General features: G+C 39.0%; 3 protein-coding genes across 4 annotated transcripts; 1 reads left to right on the forward strand and 2 right to left on the reverse strand.

Moving 5' to 3' along the window:
• Positions 1-1,201: 1,201 nt before the first annotated feature.
• Positions 1,202-6,601, forward strand: LOC144665115 (uncharacterized). The gene is made up of 4 exons (XM_078526292.1): positions 1,202-1,631; positions 3,320-3,607; positions 4,608-5,802; positions 5,946-6,601. The coding sequence occupies exons 1-3, from the start codon at positions 1,328-1,330 to the stop codon at positions 4,697-4,699; spliced, it is 684 nt and encodes a 227-aa protein (XP_078382418.1). The 5' UTR covers positions 1,202-1,327; the 3' UTR covers positions 4,700-5,802; positions 5,946-6,601.
• An 855-nt stretch (positions 6,602-7,456) lies between these two features.
• On the reverse strand, positions 7,457-8,230 carry LOC144646583 (uncharacterized). The gene has a single exon (XM_078506226.1). The coding sequence runs from the start codon at positions 8,228-8,230 to the stop codon at positions 7,457-7,459; it is 774 nt and encodes a 257-aa protein (XP_078362352.1).
• A 498-nt stretch (positions 8,231-8,728) lies between these two features.
• LOC144665099 (folylpolyglutamate synthase, mitochondrial-like) lies at positions 8,729-19,621 on the reverse strand. Of its 2 annotated transcripts, none has more exons than XM_078526282.1 (17): positions 19,475-19,621; positions 19,156-19,287; positions 18,255-18,308; positions 18,111-18,175; positions 17,262-17,379; positions 16,611-16,688; positions 16,096-16,157; positions 14,564-14,666; positions 13,971-14,048; positions 13,833-13,884; positions 13,083-13,187; positions 12,250-12,381; positions 11,707-11,804; positions 11,401-11,453; positions 10,898-10,973; positions 9,932-10,007; positions 8,729-9,535 (listed from the first exon to the last, which is right to left on the reverse strand). In XM_078526282.1, the coding sequence occupies exons 1-17, from the start codon at positions 19,562-19,564 to the stop codon at positions 9,159-9,161; spliced, it is 1,749 nt and encodes a 582-aa protein (XP_078382408.1). In that variant the 5' UTR covers positions 19,565-19,621; the 3' UTR covers positions 8,729-9,158. The 2 variants fall into 2 exon arrangements, with proteins under 2 accessions (XP_078382408.1, XP_078382404.1); XM_078526278.1 differs by having other exon boundaries at positions 17,250-17,379.
• Positions 19,622-20,455: the final 834 nt, after the last annotated feature.

A 20,455-nucleotide genomic window follows, 5' to 3' on the forward strand; every position in this document is an offset into this window, starting at 1 on the left:
ATTTTGAAAGACCGAGGGCAAAGTCCACTGGTCCGAGGATTACCTGAAATGAGGTCCTGCCAGGGGGGTTCTCGGGTCGCTTGTCTGAATTTGAAAATGTTCCGTGTCGCTGTTTTATTGCTCTTCATGTCGCTGTCGGTCACTATCATCATCATCAATTCTCCTCACGCCAGTAGGCGCATAAGGGCATGTCGGTAACTAAATTGAAGGAAAATTCCCTGTCCGTGTCGGAATTTAAGTTTTTCCGTAGGCGTTGTCGTTTGTCGCAATTTTATTTTATGTGCTGTCGCTACTTTTTGGGCCGTGTCGCTTGTCGGAATTTACCCTGGCAGGGCCTCTGAAATGGTACAACGCCTTCAAAACAGGCGAAAATGCCTTTTTTAAAGTTTTGGTGGGATCGAGTTCGATGCCGCCATTTTGTGTTCCCCAATTTCCCTTCAGTAGAGGATGTTCCTGATGTGGGAAGGGGGAAGGGTTGGAAAATCGACTTTTTTTCTCATCAGTCGATCAATAGCTTTAGTAGTGCCTACAAGTAAAGTAGATCTATCACTAAGAGCAAGCACTGAAGCACTGAAACATGATTGGTAGCTCCTGCCTGTACAGGCTTACACCTCAGACCAAAGGGTGGAATGATCTACAGGTTAAAAACAACTATCATTTTGCTACATGTTCTGTCTTCTAATGGTTATAATTCAACAATTTTTAATAAAGATTTCAACTTTTCCCGCAAAATTTGAGTATTGTTATTACCAGAAAAAAAACTGGTTTCATGGATTGATGAGATGGCGGGTAGAAAACCAATAATGACTAATAATATTTCAAAACCATGAATGAAACAGATATTTTTGCCCAATTTTGGCATTTATACTTAGTTCATTTTAATACCTGAAGAAAACGTAATACCCTGAGTCAAATAAAAGCAAAACTTTTATTAAACAGCGCACGGTTTTGTGCAACCAAACTTTGTTCCTTTCTCGTCTTCTGTCTTACACTGAATAAGAGTCTCAAATCAGGCAAGCTAAAAGAACTGGAATTTTATTATTAAAAAAATACATGGCTTTGCATGTGCCTTATAGTTGACTTATTTTAAAAAACTTTATTTGAAATTCTTTGGACTACCGTATGAAGCATTTGGCGGGAAAAGTGTCGCGCAATTTCGCGCCCTTTTTGGCACTTGGTAGTTTTGGCCTGATGACTGACCGTAACATTGTGGCAAGTTCATTCACTACACAGTCAAAGTTAAAATAACTTTTCAAAGGGCTAAAATCAGACCGTTAATTCTTCCATAAATCAGATTTCAAGACAATCTTGAAGTAGGATCTAAATCATGTCCGTGGAAAAGGGATCAACGGTTCTGTCACCAAAGAAGACACCGCTCTGCGCTCGATGCAAGCATCATGGCGTTCGGACCACTTTGAAAGGGCACAAGAGGTTTTGTAAGTGGAAAGATTGCGAGTGCCAAAAGTGTATTTTGATAAGTCAGAGAAGAAAAATAATGGCTGCCCAAGTTGCTATAAGAAGACAGATGGACGATCGGTTGCTGGCGGAGAATAATGAAGATGCTTCAAGCTGCGAGGTGCGGATTCGAGCTACGCAAACGGAGCGACACGGCATTAGTTTTGCTTCAACAGGTAAGCTAAAGTTGTTTTCTTCAGAAAATGTTTCTTTAGAGAACCGGTTTAACTTGGTAAGAAACTTCTCGATTACATGTGAACCAGATTTGGAATTAATCCTACAAGGCATGTAAAGGAAAATTTAAGGTTATTGCTGAATTATGAAAAAATAACCAGCAACTCAATTTCAAATCAAAATATTTAATGTTTGTAGTGATTTTACCAGGATTCAAGGAGACCGAGCTAGTATTCTGGTTTGTACAAGCAATTCAGCTGAGTTACAGAAAAAATATAGAGCTTTTTCAGGTCGCTGAGGACAAAATTGATGTATAGATCATACATACAGCGCACAGTAGTTCAAAAAACGTGAGGCCGACCGGTGTAGCAAAGTCTTCAATGATTCTCACCGGGATAAAGTGTTTTGAAAGAGATTTTCTTAAGATCGGCGAAATGACGAAATTCCAGGATTTTTTAAATTTATTACGTCATGATATACGGCGATCAGCCTCTATTCGAGTTTTGTTTAGGAAACCATTCCATGATCGTGAACAGCTATTTATAGTTCACGTAAATATTGAGTAGACGAGGATGCTAAAACATTAAGGTTTATTATAATCATTTCATCGGGCATTGTGGCGTATTTTGCGGGCTAAAATGAAGAATTCAGCGGGCTAAAATATATTTTAGCCCGCTGCGGTGGACCAATCAGAAACAAGAAAATAACGGAGCCAGCCAATCAGAACTGAAAACCATTCAACTGTTCGCACCGTTTTCTTGCTGGCTCTTCGTTTAATTTGAGTCAAGACGCTTCCATCTGCAATTGCAAACTGTTTTCGAGCTTTAAAACAACAAAATGGTTGAAGGACTGAACGGGAAAGCAAATTCTCAGTCTTCTTAGCTAGATGAAGAGGAATTACAGAAACTCAAAGAAGAATCCAGGCGGCGAAGTGAATGTAAGTTTGTCTTCGTCGAGTGAAACTCGCTCAGTTGAATTTGAAGCATATTCCAAACTGCCAGTTCAGTTAACAGCACAATTAATTTTAACACTTCTAAATGACGACTATTTCTTCGCTGCCGATAGAATTTTGTTATTTCCTTTTTAAGCAAAGATTGTTTTGAGTACTTTGCGGTTTTCTGCCGAGTTTTGTAAACTTTACAATCAGAAATAAACGCCGACTCGCAACGGCAGTGTTCAAGATATCGCTTACTGTTTTTGATTCCTTAACTAAATGCCCTCTGAAATGATTATAATAGTAATAGAGTTAATGTTCTTGGGCGTAAATATGTTTTTGGCCCTTCTCAGAGCTCATTTTAGCCCTTGCCTACGGCTCGGGCTAAAATGAGCCTGAGTCGGGCCAAAAACATATTTACGCCCGCGAACATCAACTCTATTGTTATATTAAATTTATTAAGTTACACAAATAACAATAAGGCAAAATGTTTGTATTTTTATCTAAAAGCTTACTTTATGGTTTACTACCACGAAAACAGGCAAAGCTCACATCGAATTCGATTTTCATAATTTCATTCAGTGGACGATCTTTGACAAACGAAAGTTAAGCAGAGCTTTGTATTTACAGGTGTTTTAGAGACGCTTGGTAGATGGAATTAACTGATGGCAATAGCGAAATAAATTTTACACTAACAACGATATCTTTTTAGTTGAAAACACACCAACGTCTATTTTTTTCTCGGATTTTTTTTAGATGAAACCGTGAACTCAAGTGCGTTTTTGTCACCAATGAATTCCCCAGACCTCCCTGGACCGTCAAGTCATGTCACGGTAAGGCCCCCAGCCGACTCCAGCAGGATTGCCAGATGTTTATGGATTCTCACCAGGATCTTCCCTGAAGTCTCTCAAATATTCCTGCATACACTGCTGGAGTCACGTGACTTTGACCTGTTGGCTACCCTTGAAACATTGGTTAATATGGCACAGCATGGAAACTTTGTTTCATACCCTGGCATCATTCCATCCATCAGATTTTATCCAGGTACATTAATCTAAGGAAGCTCAAGTCTACAGAATAGAAAAATACCTCTTTCTTATCCTTGGCTGCAAGCCAATTTCTTGACTCGTAAGGACATGTCTGTCAGTAGATTGCTCGTGGTTTATGTCAATGTATAGGGTCTTCTTACACATTATTTTACAAGGCCACTGTATTATATGAAGGTTGTCCTAAAAGCGCATAATAGTTAGAGGTAGAGATCTTTAAAAGTTACTTAGAAAATGAAACAGAAATAACACCACCCCTTCATTGTTGTTGTGAGGTTTTTATTGACTTAAAAACTAAAGGACGAAAAACTGACCAATGTACTAATTGTTTGTGATTGACTGCCTGACTGACTCTTTTGACTGTCTGGCAGACAGATGGATTGAGGGTCAACCAATCATCTAAATGTTTGACTAATTCACTGGCTTACTGACTCACTCACTGTCTGTCTGACTAACAAACTGACTCTGACTGTCTAGCAGACAGATGGACTGGGAATCAACGGACCATATAAATGTTTGACTGACTCACTGGCTTACTGACTGAGACAGACTGACTGGTGACTCACTGTTTAACTGTCTGAATATCTTCCCAACTTGTAAACAAAGAGATTGACTGGGTGGGCTAAACGGACTAACAGTTGACAAAAAAACACTTAAAAAACTCATTAATAATTCATAAAGAAATTACAAAAGAAATTAATGTTTAATGAGTGTCTTTATACCTGATAAAGACACGGCTAAACTTTATGTCCAATTTTCTAGGCCAAAATATCCCCAAATCTAAATCATTAGTGCAAGAATGAGTTTATCTACATCAGAAGATTTTTAAGCCGTTAAATAAATTCCCAGTTCGTGTTTTATCAAGTCTAAAACACTCGGCTGCACCTCGTGTTTTAAACTTGATAAAACACTGCTGCTTATTTATTAAACATTACATAAAATTGAAGGACCTGTACAGAGACTAACGATTTGTAATTGTGTTGTTTTCTGCATTGCAGTTGCTCCTGACAAACAGCCTTGGAATGATGATGCTGCAGCTCATGCATTAATGTCTCTTTCCAGTCAACAAAACATCAACTCCAGTAAATGAAATATGCTGATATCACACTGAGCAAAAGGCACGATTAAAAAGACTTTAGAAATTTGTTCAGTTTTCAAAAAAGATAAAATAGGTATTAGCATTTTTGCTGTCTGTTCCAAGAATGTACAAGAGATTTAGAATGTACATGGAAGGCAATTGGAAATTCTGTGGTGGTGGGGATCTAAAAAACAAAATGTTTTGAAGTATGAAGCTATAAAACTGGAATTTCCAGAGGTGTGAGCCTGGAGGAGAGTTCCAACCAAAAAACCTTCCTTGGGGGAGGCATGGATATATTGTGGAACAACACAATAATGAAAAACAAGATATTGATTATTCAGTGACACCAGCTACTGGGAATATTTTTCAATTTTTTCCTAACAGGTGTTGAACTTATGACTTTCTACACAGATCAAAAGTCCTGCTAGGAGAAGTCACAAAATGTTTTTTCCAAGGTCATGGCATATCTGTGTTACTGATAATTCCAGCCACGCTTAACATAGACCAACATTTCTAATTCCACAATTTAAATTTTATAATGGAATTTTTTTTCAAAAATGTCACACTTGGAAAAATTCAAGAGAAAAAAAATTGATAAGAAAATGGTGGTTTATATGATCTTATTTTGCAAATGTTGTGTAATTTAATGCAAACACCTTGTGCAAAGTGTTTTATTTCAGCGTTTCTGTGAAGCAGGTAAACAAGAGTTGTTGTTCAATATTTTATATTTGACTATCCAAAGATTATGTCAGAAATTTCAGATAAGTTGTGTTGTATAAATAGAAATTACTTAATACTTAAAATTCATGCAAATCAGGTTCATGGCTGGTCCTAAAAAATAGCTTTATTAGTAAATTTTAGTAATTGGACTGAGTGGAAAATCGAGCATAATTACTACTTGATTTGTACAACACAAGGCCCAGGTACCAATTAATCATATCAATAACAAAAGTTAAGAAAGATTGTGAACATTATTTAGTCAGAAAGTACGAGACATATTCTATCACTTTCACAGAAAGAAGTGAAGCAGCAAAAAAACTCAAGTGCAGGTGTCCAATAACAGAATTTAGGTTGCAGACATTATTGGGCTTCCATCAGAAGTTGGTATTGATAGAGTGATTTCAGTTAACCCGTGAAATAGTTATTACACTTTTAGATACTATTAGACACAAATTTCATTGTTTTCTTTTGTTTCCGTTCGACTATTACGCACAAACTGCTAGATATTGTTTCACGGGTTAAATGAAATCACTCTAAGATTATAGGTATAATAGCATAATACTGTAATTTTAATGTAGTTACAACTACTGCAAGGCTTTTTGAGTGTAGCTTAGTTAGATTGTTAATAGCTTTTACTTGCTGGCAAGTTTATTATAAGCTCACTGAAATTTGAGGCAATTAAATCACTAGCATAGCATAGCGTAACATAGCAGCAGGTTTGAATAAATTTTTTCATTTATAGTATGTGGTGTTTCTGTTGTTTCACCAGGCATTTAATGCCGGCCTTGCAACTTTTGCTGATGTGGGTAAGTAGATGGGTGAACATAACTGATAAGTCAGTTCCTGAATCTTCATTTTGTTGCATGGATTTTATTTTTTGGTCAGTATAGCCTGCAAAACAGGCAGTTTATTTTGTGGGTCGCGCAAAACGCGAGGGCGAGCACGAAGGCCACTGTATGCTTTTTTATTGATAGTAGAGAACAAGCACCTTTTCCTTTTCCCCTCCTCTCTGAAAACTATGCAAAACTGTGTTTTTTGTGTAAATAAGTTATGTATGAACAAAAGCATCACAATGTATAACCTTTGAGACAGACCTTTTTCTGAATCATTAATACAAAGTGGTCAATAAACCTCCCCTTCCCCCTGTTGGAGAATCTCTATAGTGGTCTATACGGGGATGCTCCGCCCTAAAAGGGACCTCAGGTCAAGTAGCAAGTCAAAAAAAAAGATGCCTCTATTACTTGGCCTTGAATTACAGCTTCAGTTGCAGAAAACACTCACTGAATGAAGGATTATAATGTATATTTTATTGAAAAATATTACATATCGGTAGCTTGTATTTTATAGATTGTCTGATAGTAAAACTTGCATTTCAATCTGTTGATTCTTTGTCACTGAACTGTTCGTGCCACCTTTCTAACATAAAGTTATTGTACTATACATACTGGTAGCTTTCAAAAAATTCACTAAAATCTCAATTGTCAAAATCTAGGGCGAAGGTTAAGAATCCGATCCAAACAACGCGTCGGTCAACACGTCGGTCAACGTGTCGGCCGACGCGTCGGCCGACTGTCGGTCGACTGTCGGTCGACAGTCGACCGACACACGGCCGACAGTCGGCCGACGCGTCGGCAAGTATTTTTCAGTACATGAAAACCGAGGATAAATTGTGCGTCGGTGGTGCGTCGGCGGTGCGTTGGCGGTGCGTCGGCGACTTTTTCTCTTGAAATAAAAGCTTACAATGATTAAGTTTGGTGTTGTCTTTCTCATTATTTAAAATTTCGAAGTCATTTGATTAGTTTTAGCTGCAATAAGTCTGGAAATGATCGCGTTTTTTTTTTGTCGACGCCATTTTGTTTTGACATCGACCTAGTCCCCACGCTACTTTAACATGCAGCCTGACTGGGCACTAGACAGGTAAGTCGACTTAATACTTGGGTATTATTTAGTTTCGGGATTGATAGGGATTGTATTAACTCTTTATTGGTCATTTTCTTTTGTATTTGTGGTGGCTCCTAAAGGAGCCGTTGGTTTTGAATAAATATTCTTTTATTGTAGCGGAAACTGCTCAGCAATGTCTTCCAGCAGCTGTTCAAATGCTCTGTCTCCTGCGAAGTTTCTGAACCAGACGAACTCATCTAAGTAACTTGGTAAGTGTTCGTAAAGGGTACCAGACATGGACTTCAACTTCTTTTTCACCAAAGCCCACAAGCCTTTGATTGTGTTGGTGTGTGCACCACTGTCTGGATCGACGAAGTTCTCTGAGTGATTCACCGACAGGTGAATGTATCCGAGCTGGTTCAGTGGGATGTACGGGGAAAATTGATCAGAGTAGATGACAGTTCCGGGAAGAATGTGCGTTGTAATTAGACGGTGAACAAGTGTTGCTCTTGTACGATCTGGAACACGGAACAGTAGCGCCTTTTTAGATCCACGCTCCACGGCTCCAAACACCCACGGACCTTCCGATACTCTCCCTCTCTGGTACTTTCTCTTGGCCCCAAACTTTGACTCGTCTATCTCCACGGTCTTTCCCACGCCTCCGATCTTAATTCCAGCATTCAGAATCTTGTTAGAACAGATTGTTCTCAGCTCACTCAGCGCACGGATCACGGTAGGCTTTGAAAGCCCAGTCAGCCTCGAGATTTGACTTCCAGACAACTTCGTAGACCACAGGAACATCAGATGAAGCCACGTACTCAAGGGGATATTGGAACCTTCGAAGTATGAGCCTGACCTTATAGACAGCCAGGTTCGACAGCGGCTATTTACACACCGCCACATGTAGCCATCATTTACGCGCGTGGTCTCAGTTAATTCCATATCAGAATTACATCGAGAACACTGACGTTGACTCGCTAAGAGTCGATTATTCACTAAAAAGTTAAAAACACTCTGGAAACTTCCTAATAAAACAAGAAGATCCCGAAACTCCATTTTCAACTTTTGCAGAGCCTAGTTACGAGTTTAAGTTTTAAAGATGGCGTCGGTATTACGTTGTCGTCTTTCTGTGTTTCCCACTCCTTTCAAAGACTGAAAAGTAAGTAAAAAAATAATAGTCTAACAAACAAGCAACATAACAAAGAATAGTGTTCGTAGCCTTCGTATCTGTAGTGTGTTTGTCGGCGTTCGTAGCCTTTGCGTCGGCATTGTTTTGGTCGGCGTTCATAGTCTTTGTCTTTCTCTTTGTCGGTGATGTGTCGGCCGACGCGTCGGTAATGAGTCGGCCGACGCGTCGGTAATGTGTCGGCCGACGCGTCGGTAGTGTGTTGGTGGTGGGTCGGCCGACACGTTGGCCGACGCGTTGACCGACGCGTTGTTTGGATCGGATTCTTAACCTTTTCCAAATCTAGTACCACCAGAATGATCCTTGATCTTCTGAGGTACAAGATCACAGAATAAGTTATGAGTATAATTATATCTATATATACACACTGAAGCAAAATGTTTACCAAAAGAAGCAAAATGGCCGTATGCTATGGATCAGTATTCAGTATGATAGCTTTGTCAGTTCAAAATAGTTGAATAACCTCAAATTACTTGTGAAGTTCATAAGTGTTGCACATTGTGGGGCTTGCTAATTTTCACGTCTGCATAACACAGTGGCAAGGACGCTGCAAACTCTGTGATTATGCAGTTTGATTGGATGATTGATGACAAACCGCTTTCCAATAATACGGAGGCGATAGCTCCTCCTTCCCAGGCATACTATGAGTAACCTACATGAAGTGTATTCTTTCCTACACATCTCCTACACATCTCCAACAATTTCAGGTCCCAGGACTTTCATTGCAGTGCCAACAAGATGCAAACTGCCTCCTATTAGAACTTGAAGCCTTGACGCCTGCGAAATGAAGTCTGGTAATGGCAGACCACCTGGAGAAAATGCCGGTATACAAGGATCCCTGCCACCAACTAGCCACCGAATAGCTTGAGATACGCAAGGAAATATCGTAGAATAAGGACCATCGTCATGTCCATTTTTTATCACATGATCATCCTCTGTTGAGTCCTGTGATGGGTTAGCATGTGCTTGGAAGCCTGCTCCTCTCAGAGCCATCCAAACGCGCTGATTTTCCACACACCATCGCAGCTGGCTATCACGAGTTACAGTAAAGTTGGTTAAATCTAAGATATGAATGATGACATGGCTGTAAATTAATCTGGGCTAAAATAATATTAGTCAATTATTAATATCTATCACCCAGTTTTAAAGACAAGTACAAAAAAAAAAACAAAAAAACAAAGTCACCTTTTCAGGTTTAACTTTTTAATCAAATCACAGTGTTAAAAAATCACGGAAATCACCCAACTTAAATGAAGTTATGTTGTGATTAACACTTCAGGTTTTACCCTGACATGATTATATAGCAGACTGTGTACTATGCATGTGCCTCTTTGGCTATCTGTTATCTCATATCCAAAGTGCACTCATTGAATCATTTATTGTTAACTGACATCTACCAGTTCTTGACCAAAACGGGAAAGGAATACAAAAAGCAACAAAAAGGTTTACATATCTACCTGAATCAGTATCACTGTTTTTCAAGTTCAAATTTACAGTGTTGGGGCAGAAAATTGCGTGATCAATGTTGCATTCCTGGAACAGAATTTTGAGAACATGAGCCATTCAATTTCATGAGAAAATTTACTTATTATAAATACAACAACTGTAGCTGTATCAAAAAATAAGAGACCAGTCATTATTTTAAGGGGGGAGGGCTGTTGTAAATAGAGCAAGGTTATGCTCAAATTCTCACGACGCTTCCCTTTTATGAAACACATTTTTCGCTGACCCTCCCCTTCTTACTCACTCACTCCCTTAAACCTCCCTAGTATGCGAGCATAAATTTATGTGGCCCTGCTTTTTCCCTGTATAAAAATGATTGACCCTCCCCACATTTGCACCAGCCCTCCCAACCCTCTAAATAATGACCGGTCCCTGAAACAACCTAGCTTATAAACTTGCTTCAGTTTCAGAACTGAAAAAGTATCTTTAAGAACACTATTTAAAAGAATCTATTGCAGTTGTCTCTTGAACATAGTGGTTGCTTGCAAGTAACATTTTAACTTTGCAAATTGACCACAGTATCAAAACTGCTTTAATGAGCAACAATACAGTATGTCAGTAGTTTTTTCAGAAACTAACCACTTTTCTTGCTTTACCGTCATTATCAATCTATCCTGGTGAAGGAGTGTGCCTATAGATTAGTGCTTTAAGCATTTGAGCATCAATGGCAAAAGGGTGTGCCTATCACACCTTTAAATAACTAAGAACATGTGACAAAGGGGTGGACAACCCACCAAAAAACTACTGGTCCTCCACTGGGGTTGGGCACGGGGCTAATCACCTCGCTCCGTAAAACATTCACTGATTTGAGGCACTGATTATAATGAACTGCTGCACTTCAGATGATACTTTTATTAGCTGGGATGAGAAAGTATTTTGTACTTGCTTCACACCCTAGCCAATAAAAACTTAGTACATACCATAATTGGTTTGAGAAGACTGTTAGGATCCCGATCACCAGTCAGGTTGAATAGCAACACACGAGTAACACTGCCACTGTTTGTGATAAAACAATTGACAGCAGTCAAAAACTTTACAAATGATATTGTGAGGTGAGGTGATTTGAGGTAAGACCTTTGAGGTGGTGTGGAGGTGAAACCTGTGAAGTAAGGTGGGGTGGGGTGAGGTGAGATGAGGTCGGGTGGGGTGAGGTGAGACCTGTGAGATAGGGTGAGGTGAGACCTGTAAGGTGAGATGAGGTGAGGTGGGGTGGGGGTGGGATTAGGTGAGACATGGGAGGTGGGGTGGGGTGGGATTAGGCGAGACATGGGAGGCGGGTTGGGGTGAGATTAGGTGCATTAAGGTAAGACGTGTAGGTGGGGTGGGGTGGGATTAGGTAAGGTGAGACCTGTGAGGTGGTATGTGGTAGAAAGTAAGGTATGGTGTACATCACCACAAAAAAAATATTCTTCAAAAGCATTACCTTTCATTTTGCTTTTCCTCATCTGCTCTCTTTTTAAACCACTTTACACAAGCCTGAAAACAAAGATGAAGCAAATGCATTAGACAAATTACAATTCTTCACAGTTTAATTGTAATTCTCTTTTAGGAATAAAAATTTTAAAAACCAAAGGTTATCTGCCTTGGGAAACTAGGAGTGAATACATTCAAAATACAATAAAATACTATAATATTTTAAGCTGTAACTACTACTGAAAACATCTGTTCAATATATTTAAAAGAAAAATGTCTCAACTCCAGTCAGGAGCTTCTCATAACATTCATGTACCTCCATACTCTTTGGGGTGTGTGCACCATCCAGATAGAATGAGACTCGAGGTCTGACAATGACCTGATTTCGTCCACACCATTTGGTATTCTTCAGACCTTGTAAATTTCAAAAAGTGGGAAACAGAAAATTAAAAAAATCAAATTTTAATAAATTATATGATAATGATTTGACATGGAATATAATACTGCTATGCCCATAAAACTGGATCGTCACAAAGTGCGAGGCAGCGAGGTGTATGATTCATTCTGGTTAGCCTAAATATTACATACCTGCCAACTCTCCCGGTTTTCCCAGGAGTCTCCAAGTTTTTCATAAAATATCCCAGTCTGATTTTTGGAGAGTATTCCGACATTGTTGAAAATAACATTCTTACAATGCAAAGATTTCTAGATGTCTCCAGATTTTTGTACGCTGGTGGTTGGCAGGTATCATAGCACTCCGGTGGCATGACTCTCACAACTGGCTGCCTCGCACATTTGTAAGACTTTTTACTTTCTGAGATTCGAATGGAACTAGGTTACTTGGAAAAAGTATCCTTACCACTTCGTAAAGCTTCAGAAACTTCAAACGTTTTAGCAAGAGGAACCTCAACTTTGGCTTTTTTAGCTGCAGGTTCATCAGCAAACTGGCCATTACTAGTTGACTCAGTTGCGCTTGTTTGCTTTTCTTCACCTGAAGAATAAAATAGCAAAAGCCAAATTCAATTTCATGGAAAAACTTTTCCATTTTTCAGACAGAAAATCACAGTTTTTAAGTCTCTTAATAGTTATTAGTGCATGGGCGGGAGGGGGGGGGGTTAACAAGATTGTGTGGGGGTTATTATTTTGGGAAGCTAAGTAGGGGGAAGGGAGGGGGGATTACAACAAGTTATGGGCAAAAAATAAAAGAATTCAGGGTGAATTACTGGGGGGATGTTACATTGCCTACCAACAAGGACGGGGAGGGGGAAGGGGTGGGATGGTAATATTTGGATGCCATTCCAAGTGATTTTCAGTCTTGTCAAGGCTGATTATTTCAAAAGCGCATGTTGGATATGAGATGGTAGATAGCCAATGAGGCGATCTAATATTCAACAAGAGCGAGTGGAATAATTGTTTTATTGAAAACGCCCTAAGAATTGCATTATTTGAGCTCCCCAGCTGTTTTTGTATATGAATTTCGTATATGATGGTATATGATTTCATATACCATTGCCTGTTAATCAATCAAAATGCAGGAATTGCAATATACCATTGTTAGTTATTTATAATAAATGGTATAACACTTAGGAAGACTTAGGAAGACCTCATGTATTGATCCCTCATTTAACTCCTCGCAGATTCAAGCCTTATAATAACAGTGCACAATCATGTGAAAAAGAAACAGAATTTAACCTTCAAGAGTTTTGTCTATCTTCTGTGTTCGTTGTAACCAAGTTTGACAAAGCTGAAGGGCCAGTGATGCATTCAAGAACTGATGCTGTCCTTCCAGGCCAAGATCTGTGAAAGACACATGTACAAAAATAAAGAACATGCAGGCAGAATATACAGTCAGAGTTAAACTGAGCTGTTAGTCTGACCAAAGATTCTTATCACTTTTTCAATAAGCAGTATTTTTCCATGTGAGGCTTTAAGAAACTCCCAGAGGAGGTACTTGGGATTTTAAGTGACAGGGATGATCAAATGGGGGCAAAAATCAAGACCCCAAAAAATCCCAAGGGCTTCCAACAAAGCCCAAAAAAATCCCTGGACAAAAAATTAACCCCCAAAACATCCCATGCCAAATTTCTGACCTTTAAATTTCCAGACAGGGGGAATAATATAACACAAAAAAAATCATTACCGCTAGGCAGCCAAGGCACTAGCACAAATCTTTAGATTGTTTTTAATAACACCCCAAATCCCTTCTTTAATCAAGCCACCCAACAAAATACTTGCCAAATTTTCCTACCCAAAAAGTCCCAGAATTGAAAATTTTAACCCCCCAAAAAATCCTTCGATCATCCCTGTCGCTTGAAATCCCAAGTACCCCTTCTCCCCCCGGAAGAAACTACAATAAGGAATTATGGTAAAGGTTGAGTCTGATAAAGCTAGGGCTGAAACTACTGCAAAAAGTGAACTAGTATAATGATGTTGTGAAATTACCTGGTAATTTTCCTGGATACTGCTCAAGCGATGGAACAACACAAAGAGGAGCCTGTAAAAAATACAGAGTAACATTCTCTTGTAAAAGACATGACCAACAACATAACTTCTTCACGGACTGTTCATTTATTAAATTACCTCTAATTCTTTTGCTCTGTTAGCCACAACAGTCATGGCATTTTCTGGCTGTGGGACAGAAAAGGCTGGCACCCCTGACTAAAAAAAGAAAAACATCACAATATTTAGTCATCAGTTCCAAAAATTACAAACATATTTTCTCCATATAATGTTTGTGGTAAGAATTGTTGTTCCACAGTTCTCGTTGTGATGGTGTCTGGTGGTTGCCAATCACAGGGTTGTCATGGTTACCCTATATGCTGGGCTTGTAATCTGGGCCCGGTTGTTCGAAAGCCGATTAACACTAACCCAAGATTAAAAGTTGATTGAGGGTTCAATTTCTCTTGTATAAAAGTGTTTTTATTGCTTATGTTTTGTGGAGTTTGAGATAAGTTGACTTCAAAACTGGAAGACAAAAAAATATAAACAGAAAAACCTCACTGAACATTGAAAAACTGAAATCAAAATTCACACTAATCCTGGATTAGCTTAATCGTGCTTTGAACAACCCGGCCCTGGACAGTCCTCAGTAACCTTCTAAACTAGGAGGTTGAATCAACTGTTAGTATCAGTTATTTTCTACACCATCATATTGGCTTGTCATAAATCACTACCTTGAATATCCCTGCCTTCTGCCAGGCAATATTCTCCAAAGTCCCACCCAGCGTGCTGACGTGGTCCATACCGAGGGATGTCACTCCACAAACCACAGGTTTCCTTGAGAAACAGATTTCATAAATAGCATTTCAATTTTACAGTACAAAACCCTTGATTTGTCAAATCTCCCAATAACTCGAAAATAAACAATTCAATTTTACCACCCATTCCCCAAACTCCTGATATGTCCAACCAATCTTTCCCTTGGAGGTTCGAGAAATCAACCATCTACACAAAATTAATAATCTTTCTCGTATATCAAATATATTACATAAAAACAAAGAAATATATTAAGGGGGCTCACAATAGTTTTAAGGTTTTCCAGCACTTTTACATTTGAGAGATTCAATAAAACAAAATAACATTTATTTTTACAATTTCTTGGGAATAGCTACTAGCTCGATCGTCAGTGAACCGAAATATAATCATATGCCGTCATCACCTGTTACCATAGCAACAGGATATGGGTGTAAATAGGAGCCATCATGGAGCTTCTAACCGTAATGGCGCAAAAATTAACTCGGTGACCCCTATTTTTCTGAATCTTATCCAATTCTACATAAAAAGGGGAGCAATTATAAAGAGTTAAAAAAAATTCTCTGGAGCAGATTTTATGTAATAATTACTCAAAACCGTAATTTTTGACTGGCTAAAAATCCGGTCCAGAGAATTTTTTTAAATTTCACCTGTAGTTTTCTCTCAGGCCATACTACCTAATTTTGAAATAAAAAAGTGGGGTCACCGGACTTGTTTTTCAGTTAAATTACTTCGCGTTTCAAGAAAAGCCACGCGTGATCCACGCGCGTTTAAAAATCTGGCCTTTACAAGATCCCGTCTTTCGCATGCGTAAACGTTGTCCGCTGGTCAATGCCCTCGATTTGCTTAGAAAAGTCGCTTGCTGGCTTTCATATTTATCAGTCATTAAGTTGGCCTGTAAATCGAAGTGCCGTCAGACAAAGCCGCTTAAGGAAAGATAGAGAAGTAAACGTGTATTGCATGCTTTAGCTCTCGGGAATTTCGTAGGTTTGGTTGGAAGTCCACTCCGGGGTCTACACGATCGATCGCAGCGCATACATAAAATTTTCTCCTCGGCACCATGTATGCTGATCGGCAAACATTTTTTTTTTTCAGCTAATAGTAACAATAAAGACTCTTCGCGGCTAAAAATGTCGTGAAAACGTGATTTTCTCTGAAAACTGGACAAAAATAGACTTCGACAAAAAATTTACACACCGCCATGTTTGTTTTTCTTTTTCATGGCTGAAAAATCCCGCGAGTGACGCGCGTGATTCGCGAGGTTTGGACCCAGGCCTCAGGCGACCGTAAAACTATTGTGAGCCTCCTTAATTTATTAAGTTAGTGAGAATATTGGAACTAATCACCAGTAAGAACTGCTAATGATTCAAGTCTTCCAACTAGAACATGTATAAAGGTCCTTTTGTACTTCACCAAAGACAAAATTAATGAAAACAGAAACTGAGGATTGTACCTGATAATATTTGTGGAATCATAAGCACCTCCAATACCAACTTCAAGAATAACAACATCAACCTTAAAGGCAAGCCAAGAATTTTAAAATAACTTTTCTTAATTAAAATTCAAGAGAAACAGAATATAAAAATTCACGATAAGATAAGAATGAGTTTAACACAAACAAACTGCAGCCTGGGTTGCACACTTTCAAGATTCTCCCTCTTCCCCCCCTCCCCCCCCCCCTCCCCCCCCCTCCTTCCCTCCCTCCTTTCCACTCTCTCCCAGCAGGGCTGTCAGTGGGTTTTTGAGTAGCAGGTTCCATCCAAAACATAGAGGGCTACAAAACACTAAGAACTTGATAACACACACTCAGAACTGACCTACTAATATTCCGAGTAGCCGGCACAGTATTTGGAATAGCTGGTGAAATGCATCAGTTGCCGGCTTATTTTGACAACCCTGCCCAGCCCCATTCCCTGCCTCCCTCACACCCACCCTCCCTCCCTCAGTCAATTTATACCTTCAGCTTACCTTCTCTTGAAGAAAGACATGAAAAGACATCAAGGTCAAGAATCTGAAGTACGCTGGCATGCTACTCTTCCCTTCTTCCTACAAAATCAGCAAGCTAACATTTTATCAAGTTATATTGAGGCTTATTTAGGATAACTGTATTTGTTTATTGATGTTTCCAGTAAGCATCAACCCCAGTTTAATGACAACAGACATGATAGTAATACCGTAAAAATTAATAATAATTTTAATAATCATCATGAGCATCATAAGTACCGGTAAATAAAAACCTCTTTAGCTAGAATTTGGAAATAGGTTCTAATTTTCTAAAAGCGATTTGAAATATTTACTTTTTAGGGAAACGAGATAAGCAGACATTCTGGATCCTCTAATAGTTTTTTCACATAAATATATAAATGAGTAAATAATAAAGATGGTAGATAGTATGCAAATTTCATATAAGGGAAAGGCTGAATACCACTAAAAATTCTATTAGAAACAATGTAAATGTTTCTTCAGACGATAAGAATCTATAAAGAACCTGAATAGCCAAACTTTTTGCTGATTACCATTAATGTAAGAGCTTGTTTAGGCTAACTTAGGAAAACACAGGTTCTTACTCAGGAGTTTTTACTGTAAATATTACACAAAAACACTCACTTGATTACTCACATCACCATTATTTAAGAGGTTATCCCAGCAGTCAAAAAAATATTTTGAAAACTTTTCTTTGGATAATGGTTTCCCATTGATTCTGATCCTCTCTCTGACCTCCATTAAATGTGGTGAGCTAAAAGCATAAGAACAGTACCATTTACGACACCAATTAAAAAAATAAAAACATATATATGTCAGTCAACTCTATCAAAGCAGACATCACATCTGCAAGGCAGACATGGGTGACTGTTGGCTTCCAAGACCCATGCACAGGGGCAGATACAGGATTTTTATTAGGAGGGGGTGCGCAACAAAAACAAAAAATTCATTATTTATCACCGAGCATAGAATTTACCAACTTTATTATTTACTACACTCTTGATGATTTCGACATTGCTGATCCTAGCAGTATGCAAGATGCATGTCACATAAAGAAAATGGCCCAGCTCACCACAAGTCTCTCATAGCACAGTTGGTCGGAGTGCCCAACCGGTATCTGGGAGGCCATGGGTTTGATTCCCGTCGGGGCCTCAGAATTTTTCTTTGTCCCATGCTCGTGTCATTGTTGAAAAATTCATCTTCATTAAAAAAACTGCAGTTGTATTAGAAAGCTGCAGGTCATCTAAGGGCAGGGGGGGGGGGTTTGCACGCCCTGAACCCTCCCCCTAGATCTGCCCCTGATGCACCAACTAAATTCCACTGCATTGTCTTAAAACTCAGGTACACAAATGGACAGTGGACACTTTTTAAGCAATAAAAATTACTGCAGTTTTCCTGCATTCTGCAAGCTCCGCAACTTCATTTTTTTAACATTTCCACTCTACAAAGTTATTAAATGACTGCTATGATCAATTTTTAGTGTACCTATAGAATCCTGTCTTGAAGCCTTTATGACGAAGCATACTTTCACAGAATGCACAAGTTGAGCCCTTAACAAAAATCGAAAACATCATTAGTTTAATTTCCCAGACCTGGTCAAATAAAAAAAATACAAAATTAAAGTTGTACCTTTCCCTTTGTGCCACTGATATGGATAATAGATAGATTATCCAGGTCCTCCATCTACAGAAACAAAATTTGTTGTTTAGTTGTCAGTGTCCCAAAGTGGGGAAGGGGATGTGGTCGGGGCCCTTCCTGCCCTGGAGCCTAAACTTTTCCTCATGTAGTTTTGAGAAGTTGAAGCCCTTATTTTGCCGCAGAATAAGAAGCCATAAAAATGTATGTCGCACAGCCCAGAGCCTTGTTCTGGATTGAGGACTGGCATATTTCCACATGATATGAGTGTTTGTATTGGCAGGTCATGCAAACTGTTGTCAGATAATTGGCAAGGAGCACCACTTTTTGCAAAACAATTGTGACAACTCCATGTTTTATCAAAAGCAGTGCTAGAGTCATATTTTCTAAATTGGTCAAAGTTGCACAATAAAAATGTCACATGACATGATCCCGTTGGTGGGACGTTCATAATATAACCTCCGTAAAACAGTTCTGTGGCCAACCAAGAGTATGCTCATTTCAAGTTTGGACCCGTCTCGTCAAGTACAAGGCAAGTTGTACAAAATGCAATACATGATGATCATCGTGTTTTATGTGAGCGGTTGTTTTTGGTACATCGCTTTCAAACAACTGAACCCCATCGGTTCCTGAAAAATATTGATCATGATTGCCGGCAACTAAGCCCTGCAGTGAAATATTTGTAAACAAAATGACCATAAATTTACGCGCCAAAAATAAATTTGTCACGAAAGTAAAATAACGTCACGTGAAATGAACATGAAAGGTGAACAAAACCAATTTCAAGCTGTACTAAGCACAGTAGGTCAATGTTTCTAAGATATAAAGAACACGAAATTAAATGAATTACACTCATTTGAAGTGGTCAATTTAAAAACAAACAAAACAGCTTTACTTTAACACCAGCTCGTTCTGTGAAGCCCATCATTTCAGGCAGGTTGTTGTGAACAAGTCGGCCTCGACTGCGACGAATCTGCTCCAAGACTTGAGCGTTTGTTTGAAGTGAGTTGAGTTTCTTCACTGCGTCCTACAACAAATACACCAAAAGATATCAGTAAAAGCGCAATTTATAACTTTAAGGATGGTTTTACAGTAATGAAGTTTCAAACAAGGACTGCGCCATTTGCACGAAAATCGGTATGAGCAATTTGTGTCCCTTGCTTTGCAAGCCGTTTAAAGAAAAACGCAAACTGCAAAGTAAATGTTTTTCTTACTTCGTAACCCCTCTGTTGCATGATTTCTGCCGATAGTTGAATCGCAGTGGCAAAGCGACGAGAAACCATGGATTTCAAAATCGTCACCATGAAAAACAACAAATGTGCCTGACCCTGAACCTTCTCTTCACGTGTTCAAATGTTACGAAAGACAAATGACGAGGGCAGCCTGGAACTAGCTTGGTACAAGGTTCACTACACGAGATTTTGCCAGACAGGGGCGGATTGGCGGATTGAAAATTCAGAAAGTGGGGAAAACAGTTCATTCACATTTCGGTGAAACAACCACCCAGCCCCATATCCACAACAACCTCTCGAAAGATGATTGAAGTCAAAGCTCAGAGAGCTTATGGGGTCGTTATACTCTTTTTTTTTACAAATCTAAGGAAGGTGTGTGGGAGGGAGGGGTAATAATAATATAATTATAATTTATATTGGGTATACCGAATATAAATAGCCCAATTTCGATATTTTAAAATTCAGCCTAAAACAATAGACATCACTATGAGGCTCCGGGGAATAAACCCCACAAAGTCTATAGTTTAGTCCGGAGCCTCGTCCTGAGGTCTATTGTGTTAGACTGAATTTTAATATGTCGAAATTGGGCTATTCTATTATAGTATTGTGGTATCTTCTAGGGGTAAAAAAAGCTTGAGGCACGCTCAGATTGGTCTCTTTTGGGACTTCTTTTGAAAATTTCCGACGAGCTCGCCACATTCATATGGGGAGTCTCCCCGTGTGGGTTTCGAGTTATCGGGGTCGATTGAATATTTAATTTGCCAAGTTAGTAATTGATAGTTTACTGATTTCTCAGCACTTCAGTATATAGTACACTGCAAATTTAACTTATCTCGTCAGAAACTCTAACCCAATCATAAATTCTCATGATAAGAGTGGAAAATGGCTGTCAAATACGTGATCTGTTTGTTGCTCCAATCAATGGGCATCCGTAGCAAGTTGCAAGAACCAGAATTTGTATTA

This window comes from Oculina patagonica, chromosome 1, assembly GCF_052425735.1.
Source record: "Oculina patagonica isolate OP01 chromosome 1, crgOcupat, whole genome shotgun sequence".
In the NCBI taxonomy this organism is placed as follows: Eukaryota; Metazoa; Cnidaria; class Anthozoa; order Scleractinia; family Oculinidae; genus Oculina; species Oculina patagonica.

Excerpts from the sequence above, each read along its gene's own strand:
- LOC144665115 (XM_078526292.1), top strand. The coding sequence starts at position 1,328 with ATGTCCGTGGAAAAGGGATCAACGGTTCTGTCACCAAAGAAGACACCG. Across the intron at positions 1,632-3,319 it reads CATTAGTTTTGCTTCAACAG|ATGAAACCGTGAACTCAAGT; the intron begins GTAAGCTAAAGT and ends GATTTTTTTTAG. Across the intron at positions 3,608-4,607 it reads ATCCATCAGATTTTATCCAG|TTGCTCCTGACAAACAGCCT; the intron begins GTACATTAATCT and ends TCTGCATTGCAG.
- LOC144646583 (XM_078506226.1), bottom strand. The coding sequence starts at position 8,230 with ATGGAATTAACTGAGACCACGCGCGTAAATGATGGCTACATGTGGCGG.
- LOC144665099 (XM_078526278.1), bottom strand. The coding sequence starts at position 19,564 with ATGGTGACGATTTTGAAATCCATGGTTTCTCGTCGCTTTGCCACTGCG. Across the intron at positions 18,309-19,155 it reads CAGAACGAGCTGGTGTTAAA|ATGGAGGACCTGGATAATCT; the intron begins GTAAAGCTGTTT and ends TTGTTTCTGTAG. Across the intron at positions 11,454-11,706 it reads ACACCCCAAAGAGTATGGAG|GCTTGTGTAAAGTGGTTTAA; the intron begins GTACATGAATGT and ends CTTTGTTTTCAG.